Genomic DNA, 19046 nt, shown 5'->3' on the forward strand with positions numbered 1-19046 from the left:
ACCTGAAAAGCACCCATTTTCCCCCAATCTTTGCTTCCTGTTAGTTAACTGATTCTCTATCCATGCTAATACATTATCATGCAACTTTACCTTATACAGCAGTGATTTGTGTGGCACCTTGTCAAATGCCTTTTGGAAATCTAGATGCACCACATCTACTGGTTCCCAGTTGTCTACCATGCTCATGATATCTTTATAGAACTCCAGTAGATTAGTTAAGCATAACCTGCCTTTCACGAACCCATGCTGCATCTGCCCAATGGGCAATTTCTATTTGTATCACCGTCCTTGAAGTAAAGGTTGTTTAATTTTGCAAGTTTCAAACATTTTGTTTTAAAATTCTGGTGCCTGTGGAAAATACATCACCAGAATAATTGGAAAGGCAGACTACAAATTGAGTGGCACAATTATGTTCAGCCAGGAGTTACCTACAAATTTGATCACTGTGAATATGTAGAACTCTAGTTGCTTAACTATTTCATAAAATGTTCAATTCTCTGCTTTTATACCAAGTGGAGAAGTACATCATGAGCTAAATACTAATACTTATGTTTTTGTACTTAATTATTGGTGTTCACAATATTTATCAGTAATAAAAGTTTAATATAAATTGCTTCCTTTTGGAGTGTGTTAAACTTGAAATGGAAGTGTCAGAATTCATGTAACCTTCTACTATAATTTCATTGGCAAAATCAAACTCTTTTTGCATTATATTTCAGCTTGCCATATTGTAGAGTGTTCTGAAGATTTAGCCCAGGATGTTATAAATACCATAGGAAAAGCATTTGAACTTCGATTTAAACAATACTTGAAGAATTCACCTGTAGTTATTACACCTAATGAAAGGTCAGTATATCTGAAAATTCCCAATTAAAAAAATTTTAAAAACATTAATAAGCATGACAAACTAATACCCAGGAAATGGTTTTTATACAGGCCACTACATAAAACAAGATCATCTGATGAAGTGGTTGCAGATGTTTTATAGAGTCTTTGCTGCTGTTCTTGTGTTGCAGAAGGCCAGGCCTTGCAATATGGAATGTGGAGGGTGATGAAGATCAGAACCATGGATACTACAATGAAACGGCAGGTAAACTAGCACCACCAGGAAGCCCAGAAAATGCAAAAGTAAAGGAGGACTCAGCAGTCTACAGTAATAACAGCCAAATAAAAAAAGATGGAGACTTTTCACAGGTTAGTGATTGTGTTTGGTAGTATTTCAATGTCAGATATAGCTAGAGTATTAGATTCTTTATATGAACATACCCGTTTCAAAAGGGTGACTGTCATTTTAGCACTGAATATGAATTGCTGGAAATTATTTGAAAGCTTTTACATCTTCTATGTACTTCTATTTCTTTAGTTGTACAGAGAAAACCCAAGTCCAACTTTATAGTGCAAGTTATCATCATTAAACAGACTAGAAGATAAAGCTGGATGAATAATGTTTGTGTAGCAGGAATGGAAAATTACATTTGCGAAAGAATGACATTGCCAACATGATGATTTGAAGTTGGTACTGGAAATGTGCAAATTGCAGGTTGAGTATTGTAGTTGTAGTCTTGGGTTTGCCTCCCAGCAGGACTAAACTTCATCCTACATTAAGGGATGCCAATTTAAGACTGATAGGAGGGATTTCTTCAGAGAGTCGAGTGGTTTTTGGAACTCCTTGTCACAGAGAGCTGTAACGCCAGAATCCAGAATGTATATTTAAGATTGAGAGAGATTGTTGATTAGTAGGAGATTCAAGGGTTGCGGGGAAAGGGCAGGGAAATGGTGAGAGGAGTATTGGATCATCCATGATTCAATTGGATGGTAGAACAGGGAGGGGCTGAACAGGGATTTCAGAAGGCTAAAGTTGCGTAACCAAAATGTAAACCACATGGAATAGGAAGTAATGTATTGGCATAGGTTAAGGATCCGTTAACAGGCAGAAAACATTAGGAATACACCAGTAATTCTCACTCTAGCAGACTGTGACCAGTGGAGTACCATAAGGATCAGTAGCTAGGATCTAACTGTTCATAATATATTCATTTATTTGGATGTGGGGACTAAATGTAATATATCCAAGGTTATGGATGATGCAAAACTGTGGGAATGTGTGCTGTGAAGATGATGTTAAGTGACTTTAAGAGAACTTGGACAGACTTAGTGAATGGGCAAGAAAATGCACAATGGGATATAATGTGGAAAAATGCGAGGTTACCACTTTGGTGGAAAGAACAGATGCAGAGTGTTTCTTAAATGGTGAGAGTCTATAGATATATAAAAGATGCTGTGCCTCCTTGTCAATAAGTCACTGAACATGCAGGGTAATGTATATTAGCTTTTATCATAAGAGGATTTGAGTAAAAGATGAGTGGAATAATGTTGAGGGACAGCATCAGAAGTTCAAGATAAGAGGGAAATTTTGGAATCCTTTTTCCAAAGGACTGTGAAACCTCGCTCATTGAATTATGTGCAAAATAGAGAGAGCCAAATTTGTAAAGCCCAATGATGTAGCGAGAAATTGGGATAGTGTCGGGTAAAGATAATGAAGTGGATGCTCAACCTCGATCCTGTTGATTGAGGAGCAGGCTCGATAGGTTGAATGGCCTCCTGCATGTATACTTCAAAACTCTTTAAAATTCCTTGCATTTAAAATTGAGTTTCCTATTTTACTGTTCACAATATGTACCCTTTTGTGTGAGATGCTATAAAAGTGATGATGGTCTGGAAATTACATATTCCCTTTGAGTGTTTCCAACATGGGGTCACTTAAAATAGGTCAAGTGGCTAGCTCACCACCTTCCCATTCACCTCAAACTAATCCCCTAATACAGTGGGTGGGTGCCAAATGGGAAGTTTGCCCACCAAATGTAAATAATTAAGGATCAATTGTGCTTATTAAAAGTTCAATCAACCCCAAGAATATACAGCCTTGGTAAAATACAGAAATATGGTGGTCATGGCTTGGCAGCTGATACACAACCTAGTGACCCAGGGTCCAAAACTTTCCTTTGCTGTTGCTAATTATTCTGAGCCTCATCTGGCTACCTTCTGGAAATATGCCTGCATGAAGCTGATTCCTCCAACTCTTACAGAAATCCACTGGCTGTTGAAAGCTTTAAGGATTTAGTGATATAATTTAAGGAGGGGGCTTACAAACATGTAACGGTAAAGGATGCCGTAAGGAACACACTGGTGGCCACTGGAATTTAGATGTGGTTATACATGGGTGAGGTCATTATTCGATGAAGCTTGATTGGATATAAAAGTATGAACAATGCCCTTTGTGGAGCCAACATTCCATTGTAAATTAATAATATTTCAAATTAAATCAAAGCAGGAGTGGGTCTTTGAAAGAAAAACAGCTAATGTAGGCATTTAGATGAGAATGGGCAGGCCATTTTTAAAGGCCTTTATGAAAGAGGAGGGAAGAGAGACAGAGAGCACCTGAATTGGGCAGCACTCCCAAAGATGTTGAGTGCCCCCACCCTAAAATCCAGGAACTTATCTTTTGTCAGGACAGTTCTGATGAGGGCCAGTCAGAGAAATCAGGGCCCCAGAGCTGCCACTGCCCTCCCTTGACCCAACCATTTTGGCCCAGGAAACAGCAGGACCCCCATAAAATTTAAGACTTTGATTATTGAGCCTGTGTCATGGTCACTGGTGCCCACTATTGACCTTTGGTGCTGTTTGGAATGATAGAACTTCTGGCTAATCGGATTGATTGACTGGAAGCTCCCAAACACTGGACGAACAAAGGATGAAAATCCCTCAGTTAGGCACTTTAGCCCATCTGCAGCAATATTAAGATTACAGGGCGAGTTTCATAATGGTCTATCAGTCCTTTCCAAGATTGTGGAAACTACACATTCCTCCATCCTGTGCAACCCCTGAAATTTTCTGCCCTATCTTTCTGCTGTCTGACTGAGTTATTGTACACAAAGTAATTTTATACATTGCACTTTATTTGAAATGGTTTGCTGTTCCATGATATTGAATATGTTGTTTTCACAGACTGCTAGCCCATCATCTGTTACCATTTATGAAAATTATTCAGACCCACACAAAGAAACTTTCATTATGGCAGGTATGTAATGTACCTCCCCGGATTTAAAAATTGTAAAATTTAGTATTTGCGTTTTTTTAATTAGTCATAAATATTGTAACTCTGCTTTTGGATCATTTTAAAAATTGCATATTTTTGTGATTTTCTTTTATGGATTGAGAGATAAATAATTGAAGACTAAGGATATTGTTCATTGGTTACTGAGTATACTTAACTGAATGTTTCAGCTTTTTGGTTAGCTCAATGCTATATTATGAGGTTTTAATTTGTTCCTTTTGATTCAGTATTTCGATTGGCTGGTATCTTTTGAATTGGATTCAATCAAATCACAGCTGAGTTTTTGACTGGTTTGTTGCTGCTACTTTGTTTTTACTTCACTCTCAGTATATGATTCAAAGTGCTGGAGAAACTAAGCATCTACAGAGAGAAAAAGTTTTAAGGCTTCAATTCTAATATGACTTCTGTTGAAAAATCATTGTGGACTCAAACATTAAAGCCGTTACTTTCTCACAGATGCTGCCAGATCCGCTGAGATTTTCTAGTCACCTGCAGGATTTTGCTTTTACTAGGAAAGAAGTACTAATCAGCTGCCAGGATAGGTCCTCAATCCTGCATCCCAGCTCCAAAGCCTATTACCATCTCAGAAACCACATTGTAAAATCAAGGGAATCTCACTTCTGTACCTCCTTGTCAGAGTCTCTGCTTTTTACTGAGCTCAGGATCATCCAATCTCTGGGCTTTCCCACAGATTACTGCTAACTCAACTCTTACCTGCACCTCAATCTTCCTCCTGAACTTCACCCTCTGTCTTTCCTAATGCTCAGCCTTTTGTGTTATGACACTCGTCCTTTACAGGAATTTATCTCACTCCTGTTCTCACCTCCTCTTTTGACATTCCGTACTCAATGTCGATAAAATCCTTCCACTCTTAGAGCTTTTTTACAACTGTTTTGCATGTTTGTCTGCATCCCAATCGGACCTCCCAGAACTCAGCCAACCAAACCTCCTTTAAACATGTTTCCCATGTTACCCATTACCTTGTGCATCTTGCCCCTTCTACTTTTAATTACTCATGCAATCATCTCCTTAAGCTCAGAACATTTTTCCCTCTGTACACTTTGTTTTCTTTGCTTCACCAGCTTTCCAGTACTTTCATTACTCTTGTTAACCAGTTTGTTTTCAGCACCTCTGAGCTTCTCCAGTTTTTCCGTAGTGTCACCAAAATATAAATTGATCACCCTTCTCCATCTTTTCCTATCAAGTCACCCATTCCTCTTCCAAATACAAAACATTTTAAGTCTCTTGTCACCATGTTTTTCCATGTGTGCTTGGGCCTTTTGATCTCCCCTCAACCTTTTTTTTTGCAAGGCAGGTTTTTGTTGACTATCCTGATTCACCTTAAACTTAGTGGTCAGTTCAGCCATTTTGAAGGTAGTTAAGAGTAAAGCACATTGGTTTGCGACTCGAGTAACATGGGCCAAACCAAGTAAGATTGGCAGACTTCCTTCCCTAGCAGACATTTGTGAACTAGATGGAAATGGAATTTTGTAACAGTTTGTTGTTTCATGATTACCACTTCTGGAATTGAAAAGTAATCTCCCTATTGAACTCAGATTGCACCATCTGCACTGGTAGGATATGAACCAGTGCTCCAAAGTATTAGCCTGTGCCTCTAGTTTATTAGTTCAATGACATCTGTATGCCACTGTCTCCCTTCAAAGACTACTTTTCTCAATGCTCGCATAGTATTCAGACCTCCCTGGCGTTCTGGTTTCTGATACTGTCATTTCTCATCAATCCACACATCTGTCTCATCTTAATATTCAGTCATTATTCATCTCCTCCTACATTGTCTTTAGTTCAATTGTTCTCTGAATTGGAAAGCTCTTAACTGAATTTCTTTTATGTGTGCAGTCACTTAAAACATATGACCAAATATTCTTGGAAAGTTAAGACCTATAATAATTTCAAGTCTCACTTGTTGTACAAACAGTATGCCGTGTTTGAATTTAAATTTCATTGTTGACTCCTACCTACATTTGCTAAAGTTCTAATATTTATGCTTTATTGGTTTTGATATTTACATGTCATAAAGCACAATTTCTGTTTCACGTGTAGTAATGACTACTTTAAGACTTTTAGTACTGAGTCTTAAACATTTCCACTGATAGACACAAAGGAGAACAAGTCTAGAATTTATTGTCTATCATTTATTGCCAGCGAGAGATGGTGGCAAGTCAGTGCAATATATGTTGGAAGATGGCAAGATGAGTGACAAATCCAGGCCTGTTTTATAAATACTGTAAATCATGGACAAAATCCAATGGGTTTTAGTTTGATGCTTTTGAGTTTCTTCTGCTGGCAGTTATAACTCAGACACCAAACCACTGAAAGCAGTATGTTTGAAGTTGTAGAAGAGATTATATATACACAGTGGTACAGAATTGGTAAAGCTAATTCTTTTTGTGCTTCTTTAGCCTACTTTTTTTTTCAGTTTTTTTTCTTATTGCTGGTGGCTTGCCTATTTCTAAATTTTGTGAATGTTTTGTGACTTGGTTTTCAATTCTGTTGGCTACTTAAGCATGGGCATGCTTCAGACTTTTAAGTTGTGATTTATTGTGAGATGTGATTGAAATAAGTACACTCAACTTTTGTTCTACAGCATATTAGATGATGTCCTCTAGAACTACTTACGGCTAAAGGTTTTCTAGGAACAGATATTTACCAAGTAGATTGAACAGCTCCACTGAGTTATCTGCATATGAACAGCTGCTTTAAATTCAGAATTACTTTAACCTGTTTTAGAATACAAAATGCAACTTCCATATTTACTTTTATTGTTGAAGCAATAATTCAATGATTCTATAAAGTAAGGATCCTACATAATTAATATTTCAGGCAATTCATGGACTAGATTTCCACAAACTAATAGAAACATTCTGCCAATCAAAGCCAGCAGCAGGTCTGATCTTTTTGATGATCCATCTTATATGAACACACAGAATGTGGAGAAACCCACCTCTTCTGCCAGGAATGGAGCATCTGGCCAGATCTTTGCTAACTTGTGCAAAGATATATATGACCAAAGTAAGTTAATTCAAAGACTGAGAATTTCCATCCAAAACTGAAGTTCATTGTTGTGCTACTATTGACACAGGCTTCAGAAGCCTCTGTAGTTTTGTAATCTTTTAAGGATAGGCTGTTTATTTTATTAATTTGACAGCACATTTGATAACTGAATCTTTTAAAATGTTCAACCCATTTGAGGTATTTCTTGCCAATAACCATGGACGATTTACCTTGGAATCTATTGAATACTTCAAGCATTTTCTGAGTATAGATGAAATTATTCAACTTGGGTGAGTAGCACAAAGCTGTCAGTAGTGGGCTGACTCCCCTTTCTACTCTTCTGGTGGAATGGATAACAGGTGCCAAATCTGCAACTTCCCTTTTTCACACTTGAGCTAATGTTGGAAGTTTCTTCTGTACTTGTGATCTCCACCATTGGCAGTTTTTTAAAAATATAACTTTTAGTTATTTGCACAGGATATATTTGTTAATTCTACCAATTAAAACTTTAATGAAAAGCACATCCAATATTTTAGAACTTCAAAATAGTGTAGCTGGGGACAGTTAATGATGCTGTAGGATGACATGGTAAATGTTTTGACTCCCCCACTCTTTTTTGAAATGTCCCACTCACTGCTTTGAATCTGAAATTCAGAGTTCTCATTTAGATTATTCTCATGTTATAATTAACAAGCTTCAAGTTGCAGATGTACAATGCCTCTAAGTGTCAGCATTGGGAGGAAAGTAGATCAATACAACTTAAAAATGAAGGAATATACCATTAAGAAAACAGCATAGCTGTGGTTTTGGCATTGGCTATCAAACTGACTAGACGGCTTGAGTCATGGACACACAATGGTTACAATCATTTTTGGTAGGGATTTCTAGGCGATGCATTGAATGGAATTTGCTACGTGGGTGGAATTCCATGATAACATTGGTTAATTTTCCTGAAAAAAACCTCTTTATTTTGGTCAGGGATGGGGATAGCTGCCTGCATTGTCTCTGACAGCAAGAACTGGTGAATTTGCTACTGTGTAAGCTTCAGCTATCTAAGGGTAGGGTACCAGCCAATGGAAGCTGAAGACAAAATTATTTTTCTTATTTGTAAGGTAGAGTGATCAGTTGAAACTAGGCCATTAACTACAATCGATTACAATCTTGTGGAGTCCGCTTAACCATAAAATCCTGTCCATCTTCGAAACAAACTGCAGTTATGCTTATTTGTATCCTCTACTATTGGTATGAGGGCAAGGATGGTAAATATAGTGCTTGATATTTTCCATCCCAATGAATTACTCTGATAATGATGCACATATTTGTTTGTAAGGCAGAAAATTCTGCAAATTGTAGAGAGCTAGAATGTCTCCCAGCCTGACCACCTACTGTTTTGCTCTGGATATGTCCCGAATTAGATGTGAGGAGCACAAGATCAGTCCTTTTACAACATTGTTATAATTTGGTCAGTAAATTGATCTGATGGTCGTCTGAAAATCTAACCGTTTGTTGATCAGTCAAACCTCAACTTCCAAGACGAGTCAATGGCCTAATGGTATTACTGTGAGACTATTAATCCAGAGATCCAGATAATGTTCTGGGGATCTGGGTTCAAATGCCATTATGGCAGATGGTGGAATTGGATGATCATGAAACCATTATTGATTCTCAGGTAAAACCCATCTGGTTCATAAATCTCCTTTGGAGAAAGAAACTGTTATCCTTGCCTAGTTTGGCCTACATGTCACTCCAGATGCAGAAAGAAAACTGCCCTCTGGGCAATTAGCGATGTACAATAAATACTGGCCTAGCCAGCAATGCCCGTATTTCTAGTTATGTAAATTTGAAAGGGAGGTTGTCTGCTACTTGGTTAATCTATCAAAATATGTGCAGTTAATCCCTGAAGAAACATTTTTACAGCAAAACTGAATAGTCTGTGACAAAATTCAAATGTACAACACAGACATGTATTATTGCAATGTAACAAGTGGGTTGCAAATGCTGCATTTAAAGTAGAAGCTAAGCCTTGACCAAAAAGATGCATTTATCACACCCTTTGAACTATGTTTAAGGAACAGGATTTTGTTCATTAGAAATATTCAGGAGAACATGGCAGAAACATTTAACCTGTATCTGTTGCTCCATTTGTTATGAAGGAAGATGAACCTGGTTTGGTTGATACCCAACTATAATCTTTGAACTCCTTTTTGCTCTCTCTCAAGACAGTTATAAACAGCAAGGATATTACCAAAACCTGGACAACAGTTCAAGTGGCAAATTTACTTGACTGATCTTCAGAATACTCAATAGATCCTATTCCAGCCAACGCGTTTTAGATTTAATTGGAAGCTTAAGGCGGATGGGTAGCAGCAAAATACGTAATAGAGGGATTAATACTCAGAGTGGGGTAGGGTGTAGGGTTCAGTTGGGCAAGTGGAGAAAGCAGCTTGAGGTAAATACTGGAGAGTGTTTGTAGGAGGGTGGACAATGCCTTGATAGTTGGTTTCAGAAGCAGCTGGTAATTCTTTATATCCTTCTAGCCCGCAGCAATAAATTTAGGTTTTCATGAACAAAGTTACTTCCTATTCATAATTATATCATAGATGTTCAATTAATATACTCCAAATTGTAATACCTGGTGTACATGCATCAGAGAACAATGAATTGGTGTCACATTTGCTATCTTCTCCACAGCATTTCAAAATCTATTTAACTTTACAAAAAAACTGCATCACAATTATTAACCAAATTAACATTTCTATGAAGCAGAATACAATTTTGAAAATGCAGTTTTTTTTTTACAGAGCCACCCAACTACGATTTGTCCTTGTGATGTATGACTATCCCCACAGGAAATGGCTATCACATTTCCAATAAACTGTATGCTAATAGAACCCCTGCTCTGCAGGGTCCAGATGGAAATTAAAACATTAAATTAGATCATCTGCTTAGTGCAGATGAAGCATTTCATTTGCAAGCAAGGGTTTGATGAAACCTCTGAACTGGAATCGAGCCATTTCTGATTTGCAGTCATTAGCACTGCAGGATTTTTGTTTTGTCTGTTTCACTTTTTTTGTTTTTGCATTCATTTAAGGCATTCTGAACTGGTATTGTACTAGAGTGTAAGTAAACCATTTGATAGTCTTTTCTGGAAATTGGACTTATCTGTAATATGATTTGTCTATGTTTTCCTGTTAATTTTCAGGAAATTAACTCAACATATGGTTCTAACTAATGAGCACATCAGATATCAGTGCCTTTGCTGTCAGTCCACTAATTTAACTTTGTGAAGAAATGCAATCCAGACATAGTCTGTGGTAGTCCATAAATAAAATCACATTCTTTTAAAGAAACAGTAAAAGAACATATTTGTAGCAGTTACAAGAACTTAAGAACCAGGAGCAGAAGTAGCAAGTATAGGATTTGATGGAAAAGGAAATTGCATTCAGAATACAGTCAAACAGGTTGAGTATGATCTTGTAATCCTTCCAAACATATGTCAATGGTGAGGAGAGATTGCTGGTCAACAATGTGATGAAAGTAAATTGGAGCCTATCCCGTCACAATCCATAGCTCCAAGCTACTACATCCATGTGAAAGTGCATGTTGCCACAGCAATTCTGATTTATTAATAGCGGACAATTGGCTTGGTGGATTGGATGGTTGATATGGATCAGATTGGTGCCAACAGGAAGGAGTTCAATCCAAGTTCGAATTGAGGTGGGTTTGGGACCTGCTTCCTTTCCATAACTGTGATGGAGATTAAGTTGCTGTGGGTCAGAATTACTTACAAGCAGAGAACTGCAGAAGACGTAGGCCTTTTGAGCCCTAGAACCTATTCTGCCATCACTAAGATGATGGTTGATCTGATTGTGGTCTTAATTTCACTTTTCTGCCTGCTCTCTCGTAACCCTCAACTCCCTTGTAAATCAAAATATAACTCCACCTAAACTATATTCAATGACCTGGGCTCCACTGCTCTCTGGTAGATGACCCGCTGTTGTCATTCTTTACTGTGCCTGTGAAATCAAAGATAAAAGTTACAAATTTAAGAGAATTACTACCATATGAATATACACTTACTTTCACGTGTGTATACTTATCCTTAAATTGCTTTTCAATTCAAAGGTCAAATGCAATTAATGTAATCCTTAAGTTCAAGACCATAGAGGTTGTGCTGGATTACCAGAAGTAATAAACAACAACATAACTATCAAAGGGTATCTAAATGTAGTTCTGGACTATTGTGTAGCAGTATTTATCTGAACACTGTTTTGTCTTCATAGACATTTGATAACAATGTTGAACATGTTGCATTGTGGCGGTGTTACAACAAACATAATAATGAGCTGTCTTGTATTAGAGAACGCTTTAACATTAACACCAAGACTGATAAGTGGTTGAACAAAACACTTCTACACTATTAATATTCAATTACAAAATAATTTGGGTGCTCTGATGGATCAATTGTTAACTGCATCACAAAGTAGGATATTGAAGCATAAAACTTGCAAAGTTCTCCAATTTACTTTGCTGGCCTTTTTTGGCTAACACAAAAGGGTGTTAGTGGAAGTGCTTTAGTTGACTTTGGCATCCTCAGATTAGGGAGGGTAAACTCAGCCATAACTATTCTCCCCGATCACTGTTCCATTACTTCCACAATAGAGTCTGTCACTTCTTATCTCCTCTGTCATCTTTTTTAAAGATCCTACAAATGTTGCTGTTTTGTAATACACCTGAAAAATGGTCATGTTAGTAGGGTTCCAGAGAGTTGATGGCATCTGGAAAAGTATGTATGACCATGAGTTGACACCTTTTTTAGAGAAGGAGAACAAAAACGAATGTCAAAAATACTCCAGTGATGAAATGCAGTATAATTCCAGATGTAATCCAGGACCAACGTTTAGTGTTATGTGATGCTGGCTGCTTGTCCTCAGCCTATTTATCTTTATAGTGAGTGTTTTATCCTTGGTTTTTGATTATTTTAGAGTAAATAAGTGTCTACAATAATTATCCAAACTCTGATTATTTTACCACAGAACAAGTGGATGCTGCAACATTCAACAGGACTACAGCTGTCCCACTGTCCAATACTTTGTCTTCGATGAGAGAGCAGCTGGCAAAGGAAGTCTGGTACCGTGGACGAATGAGCAGACAGGAAGCTGAAAGGCTGCTGATAAAAGATGGTGACTTTCTGGTACGGGAAAGTGTGACCACACCAGAACAATATGTACTGACTGGGCTGCAGGGAGGACAAGCTAAGCATTTACTACTGGTGGATCCTGAAGGCTTAGTAAGTATTAGAGTGGAGAAGCAATTATAACAATAAAAGTTTTAAGATTAAAGAATGCCATGGCAAAACAACAACTGCAGAGGTGTATTAAATATCTAGCAAATCCTGTTCTACCATGAAAAATATGAAATACTTTTAATTTTAATGCAAGTTACTACTACAAGTTACAATCTACAAATTACAATCTTGTTACCTGGCAAATATTACCACATTAGTCTTGATGGTGTTGCATTGTGGTGGTCTGCAGTACAAGTCTTAAGGTTCATCAAGGCATCTCTATGACAGGATGATGATGCATACAAATACTACAATTTCTTTTTTTCATTTCCCTTTGCATATTTCACTCTGTGGTACATACTGTCAAAATAATGAACTATTGATATTGGCTAACTTGTTCCTTAGCCTTGGCTGTAAGTGTGTTGACATAACAATACAAGATCTTCATTTAAAAGCACATTGATTTAATCTCCTATGTCTGTTGTCTCCAAATGAAGATTAATGGACTTGGTACATGTTTTTATAAATCCTTATGATGTTTTTAGTGGAACTATGATTTTGTAGCCATAACAGAGACTTGGATATCACAGGGGCAGGAATGATTGTTGGATGTTCCAGGGTTTAGATGTTTCAAAAGGAAGGTGGGGGGGTGAATGAGGTGGGGGAGTGGCATGGAATCAGGGATAGTATCTCAGCTGCAGAAAGTGAGGTCATTAAGGAGAGTTTGTCTACAGAGTCAGTATGCGTGGAAGTCAGAAACTGGAAACGAGCAGTCACTTTATTGGGCGTTTTCTACAAACCCCTCAATAGCAGCAGAGATACAGAGGAGCAGATTGGAAGGCAGATTTTGGAAAGACACAGAAGTAACAAGGTTGTTGCCATGGGTGATTTAACTTCCCTAATACTGACTGGAACCTCCTTAGTTCAAAGAGTTTGGATGGAGCAGTTTTTGTCAGGTGTGTCCAGGAAGGATTTCTGATGCAAAATGTAGGTAGGCCGACTAGAGGGGAAACTATATTTGATTTGGTGCTTAGCAACGAACCAGGCCAGGTGACAGATCTCTCGGTGAGAAAACATTTCAGTGATAGTGGCCTTTACTATAGTCATGGAGAAGGATAGGAGCAGACTGTATGAGAAAGTATTTAATTGGGCAAAGGGGAATTACAATGGTATTAGACAGGAACTGGGGCATGGAAATTGGAAACCAATGTTCTCAGGGAAATGCACGACAAATGTGGAGGTTGTTTAAGGAGCACTTGCTGATAGTGCTGGATAGGTTTGTCCCACTGAGGTAAGGAATCGATGGTAGGGTGAAGGAACCTTGGGTGACAAGTCTTGTGGAACATTTCGTCAAGAGGAAGAAGGAAGCTTACTTAAGATTCAGGAGGCAAGGATAGAATAGGGTTCTAGATGGTTATAAGGTAGCCAGGAAGTGACTGAAGAATGGACTTAGGAGGTCTTGAAAGGGCATAATAAATCTTTATGGGTAGCATTAAGGAAAACCTAAGGCATTCTCCACTTATGTGATGAACAAGAAGATAGCCAGAGAGAGAGTTGAGCTGATCAGGAATAGGGAGGGTACTTGTGCCTGGAGTTGGAGGAGGTTGGGGAGGTCCTTAATGAATACTTTGCTTCAGTATTCACTACTGAGAGGGACTTTGATGTTTGTGAGGACAACAGGAAACAGGCTGATATGGCCAAACAGATTAATGTTGAGGAGAATGTGCTGAAAACTTTGAAAAACATAAGGATAGATAAGTCCCCTGGGCCAGATGGGATATACCCAAAGTTTCAACAGGAAGCGAGGGAAGAAATCGCTGTGCCTTTGGAGAGGATCTTTATGTCCTCCCTGTTCCACTGGAATAGTGCCAGATGACTGGAGGGTGGCAAATGTTATTCCCTTGTTCAAGCAAAGGAATAGGGATAATCCTGGAAATCACAGACCAGTCAGTCTTAGGTGCTGGGCAAATTATTGGAGAGGATTCTGAGAGAAAGGATTTATGATTATTTAGAAATGCAAAGTTTGATTTGAAATAGTCAGCATGGCTTTGTGAGAGGCAGGTCATTCCTCACAGGCCTTATTGAATTCTTTGAGGATGTGACAAAACATATTGATGAAGGTTTAACAGTGGATGTGGTATACATGGATTTTAGAAAGGCATTTGATAAGGTTCCTCATTCAGGAAGTAAGGAGGCATGAGATACAGGGAAATTTGGCTGTCTGGATACAGAATTGGCTATCTTTGTGTTCTGCTTGTCATAGCTTTTGTTCTTGCTATTTAAAATGTACTGTATTGCAAAATAAATTGGATTTTGTGTATTAGTTCCTATTTTATTTGCTTAGCTCTCTTTAACCATGGTACAACTTTTTTTTTCCCTTGTAGTCTGTAATCATGGTTGTCCTGATGGCTTATTGTGTAACTATATTGACCACGTTGGTATTAATTCATACAGAGAAAGTGAGGACTGCAGATGCTGGAGATCAGAGCTGAAAATGTGTTGCTGGAAAAGCACAGCAGGTCAGGCAGCATCCAAGGAACAGGAGAATCGACGTATCGGGCATGAGCCCTTCATGCCTGAAACGTCGATTCTCCTGTTCCTTGGATGCTGCCTGACCTGCTGTGCTTTTCCAGCAACACATTTTCAGCATTAATTCATATCGAGCTAGAAGCAGTGCTGAGTTAGGACTGCCACTGGTGTCTGCAAATGACCTCAAGCACCTTGATCCAAGAATGAAAAATTCAACCAAGATTTCCACTTCTAATCATTATCCCATTGTCCCCAATGGAAAATCTGTTAGTGCTGAGAATGGGCAAGAATAGGTACAGGTTGAGCACTTCTATAGACTCATTACCAGCTGGCTTTCACTGTTTGTTGTGTTTGTTGTGTTTGTTGTGTTTGTTGTGTTTGTTGTGTTTGTTGTGTTTGTTGTGTTTGTTGTGTTTGTTGTGTTTGTTGTGTTTGTCAGTTAGACAATGTAGCTGAATGCTTCTCAAGTCTATGGCATTTTACACCAGCATTAGGAAAATTATTGGAGGAAAAATAAAGCATTTCTTTCTTGGGTCAATTTTAAGCTTTCATTTTTATCTAGTTGTGCTGTCTAGTGCAGACTGTGCTGACAGAACTCAAGGCAGAATGTTTAAGATAGCATTAATTGTTTTCTGCAGTTTAGAAATAAGAACAAAGAAAATTTACAGCCCAGTAACAGGCCCTTCGGCACCCCAAGCCTGAGCCGATCCAAATCCACTGTCTAAACTATATTTCTCAAATCCTAAGCATCTGTATCCCTCAGCTCCCCACCTACTCATGCATCTGTCCAGATGCACCTTAAATGAATCTACCGTGCCTGCCTCTAATATCTCTGCTGGCAACATGTTCCAGGCACCTGCCACCATCTGTGTAAAGTACTTGCCGTGAACATCCCCCTTAAACTTTTCACCTCTCACCTTGAACGCATGACCTTACCCTGGGAATAAGCTTATCTCTATCCACCCAGTCTATACCCTTCATGATTTTGTAGACCTCAATCAGGACCCACTCAATCTCCTTTTTTCTAATGAAAACAAGTCTAACCTACTCAACCCCTCTTCATAGCTAGCACCTTCCATACCAGGCAACATCCTTGTAAACCTTCTCTGCACCCTCTCCAAAGCATCCACATCCTTTTGGTAATGTGGTGACCAGAATGGTACATCGTATTCTAAATGCGACCGAACCAAAGTCTTATACAATTTTAACGTGACCTGCCAGCTCTTATACTGCATATCCCATCCGACGAAGGCAAGCATATCATAATATGTCGTCTTGACCACTCTATTCACCTATGCAGCCACCTTCAGGGTACAATGGACCTGAACTTCCAGATCTCTCTGCTCATCAACTTTTCCCAAGGGTCTTCCATTTACAGTATAGTTCGCTCTAGAATTAGCTTTCCCAAAATGCATCACCTCACATTTGCCTGGATTGAACTCCATCTGCCACTTCTGTGTCTAACTTTCCAGTCATGATTTGGAAATGTCGATGTTAGACTGGGGTGTACAAAGTTTAAAAATCACAACACCAGGATATTCGAACAGATGAAAGACTCAACAATCAAGGTATTTTTCAATGTATAATTTCAGTTACATCACACTAAATGTTTCCTATAAATTCTGTGCCTTACAATTGTGTCCTCCACAATCACCTGATGAAGGAGCGGCGCTCCGAAAGCTAGTGTGCTTCCAATTAAACCTGTTGGACTATAACCTGGTGTTGTGTGATTTTTAAACTCTCCAGTCTATCTGTATGCTTTGACAGTCCCCTATACTTTCTGCTCCTCCACCAATCTTCGTGTCATCTGCAAACTTACTCATCAGACTAACAATGCCCTCTTCCAGGTCATTTATGTATATTACAAACAACAATGGCCCCAGCACTGATCCCTGGGGAACACCACTGGTCACCTTTCTCTATTTTGAGAAGCTCCCTTCAACTACTAATCTGTCTCCTGTTGCTCAACTAGTTCTTTATCCACCTAGCAAGAACACCCTGCACACCATGTGACTTCACTTTCTCCATTAGTTTACCATGGGGAACCTTATTAAACGCCTTCCTGAAGTCCATGTATATGACATCTACAGCCCTTCTTTCATCTATCAACTTGGTCACTTCCTCAAAAGAACTCAAGTTGATAAGGGCGGGTCTACCCCACACAAAACCATGTTGCCTATCACTGATAAGTCCATTCTTTTCCAAATATAAATAGATTTTTATCCCTCCGTACTTCCTCCATTAACTTTCCTAACACTGATGTCAGGCTCACTGGTCTGTAGTTACCCGGAATATCCCTACTACCCTTCTTGTACAGGGGAACAACAAAAGCAACCCTCCAGTCCTCCGGCACCTTCTCCTGTGTTTAAGGATGCTACAAAGATATCTGTCAGGGCCCCAGCTATTACCTCTCTCTCCTTACTCAGCAATCTGGGATACATCCCATCCGGTCTTGGGGATTTGTCCACTTTAATATCCTTAAGCCTACCCAACACATCGCCCCTCCTTATCTCAACGTGATCCAGAGTAACCAAACTTCTATCTCTAATCTCAACATTCATCACCTCCTGTTGCTCAGTGAACACTGATGCAATGTAATCATTGAGAATCTCACCCAGTTTCTCAGGTTCGACACACAACCTTCCTTCCTTATCCTTTAGTGGACCAACTCTTTCTCTGGTTACTCTCTTGCTTCTTATATAAAAGCCTTGGGATTCTCCCTAATTCTTCGCGCAAAAGCTATTTCATGACCCCTTAAACTATTCCTCGTTTATAGAGTCATAGAGATGGACAGCATGGAAACAGACCCTTCGGTCCAACCCGTCCATGCCGACCAGATATCCCAACCCAATCTAGTCCCACCTGCCAGCACCCGGCCCATATCCCTCCAAACCCTTCCTATTCATATACCCATCCAAATGCCTCTTAAATGTTGCAATTGTACCAGCCTCCACCACATCCTCTGGCAGCTCATTCCATACACCTACCACCCTCTGTGTGAAAAAGTTGCCCCTTAGGTCTCTTTTATATCTTTCCCCTCTCACCCTAAACCTATGCCCTTTAGTTCTGGACTCCCCGACCCTAGGGAATAGACTTTGTCTATTTATCCTATCCATGCCCCTCATAATTTTGTAAACCTCTATAAGGTCACCCCTCAGCCTCCGGCACTCCAGGGAAAACAGCCCCAGCCTGTTCAGCATCTCCCTGTAGCTCAGATCCTCCAACCCTGGCAACATCCTTGTAAATCTTTTCTGAACCCTTTCAAGCTTCACAACATCTTTCCGATAGGAAGGAGACCAGAATTGGACGCAATATTCCAACAGTGGCCTAACCAATGTCCTGTACAGCCACAACATGACCTCCCAACTCCTGTACTCAATACTCAAGGATGTTCCTATTCTCCCGATATTCCTCCAAGGCCCGTTCTATTATAAGCTGCCTGCACCTTATGTACACTTCCCTTTTCCTCTTGGCTTGTTGCACAATTTCTCCTGTCATCCACTGTTCACGAATCTTGCCTTTCCTATCCCTTGTTTTTAAAGTGCAGAAGAGGCATGTCCCTATCTTTGAAAGCTTCCCACATATCAAATGTGGACTTCCTTTCAAATAGCTGCCCCCAGTCCACATTTCCCAGCTCCTGCCTAATTTTGATATAATTGGCCTTGGCCCAGTTTAGTACTCGTCCCTTAGGACCACTCTCATCTTTGTCTATGATTATTCTAAAACTTAGAGAATTGTAGTCACTATTCCCAAAGAAATCCCCTACTGTAACTTCTACCACCTGGCCTGGCTCATTCCCCAACATCAGGTCCAATATGGCCCCGTCCCTTGTCGGACTATTGACATACTGCTGTAGAAAAACTTTCCTAGACGCTCCTTACAAATTCTGCCCCATCCAGAACTCGGGTACTAAGTGTATCCCAATCAATGTTGGGGAAAATTAAAATCTCCCATTACTACCATACTGTTGCCTCTACATCTTTCCATAATCTGTTTACCTCTTTGTTCTTCTACCTCACACTCACTGGTGGGGCTATACTACAGGCTCCCCAACAATGTAAGTGCACCCTTATTTCTCAACTCCACCCATAACGCTTCATTGTT

The 19046-nt window shown here is 39.2% G+C and overlaps 1 protein-coding gene, 1 long non-coding RNA gene and 1 pseudogene across 3 annotated transcripts in view; 2 read left to right on the forward strand and 1 right to left on the reverse strand.

Moving 5' to 3' along the window:
* LOC122541005 (SHC-transforming protein 1-like) overlaps positions 1-19046 on the forward strand; it is a 92299-nt gene that overhangs the window by 71158 nt on the left and 2095 nt on the right. The window contains exons 7-11 of one of the 2 annotated variants that reach the window (XM_043677428.2): positions 720-846; positions 1017-1194; positions 4006-4078; positions 6956-7144; positions 12163-12416. In XM_043677428.2, the coding sequence (XP_043533363.1) occupies positions 720-846; positions 1017-1194; positions 4006-4078; positions 6956-7144; positions 12163-12416 (821 nt within the window). The remainder of the gene's footprint in view (positions 1-719; positions 847-1016; positions 1195-4005; positions 4079-6955; positions 7145-12162; positions 12417-19046) is intronic. The other variant, XM_043677429.2, reaches the window with a different exon arrangement.
* The window catches only part of LOC122541007 (uncharacterized), a 49197-nt gene that overhangs the window by 20545 nt on the left and 9606 nt on the right, over positions 1-19046 (reverse strand). The window lies entirely within an intron of this gene.
* On the forward strand, positions 2605-3300 carry LOC148138635 (ATP synthase F(0) complex subunit g, mitochondrial pseudogene; annotated as a pseudogene).

Source organism: Chiloscyllium plagiosum, unplaced genomic scaffold (genome assembly GCF_037043375.1).
Source record: "Chiloscyllium plagiosum isolate Xiang-an unplaced genomic scaffold, Cpla_swu_hap1 HiC_scaffold_39, whole genome shotgun sequence".
Lineage (NCBI taxonomy): Eukaryota > Metazoa > Chordata > Chondrichthyes > Orectolobiformes > Hemiscylliidae > Chiloscyllium > Chiloscyllium plagiosum.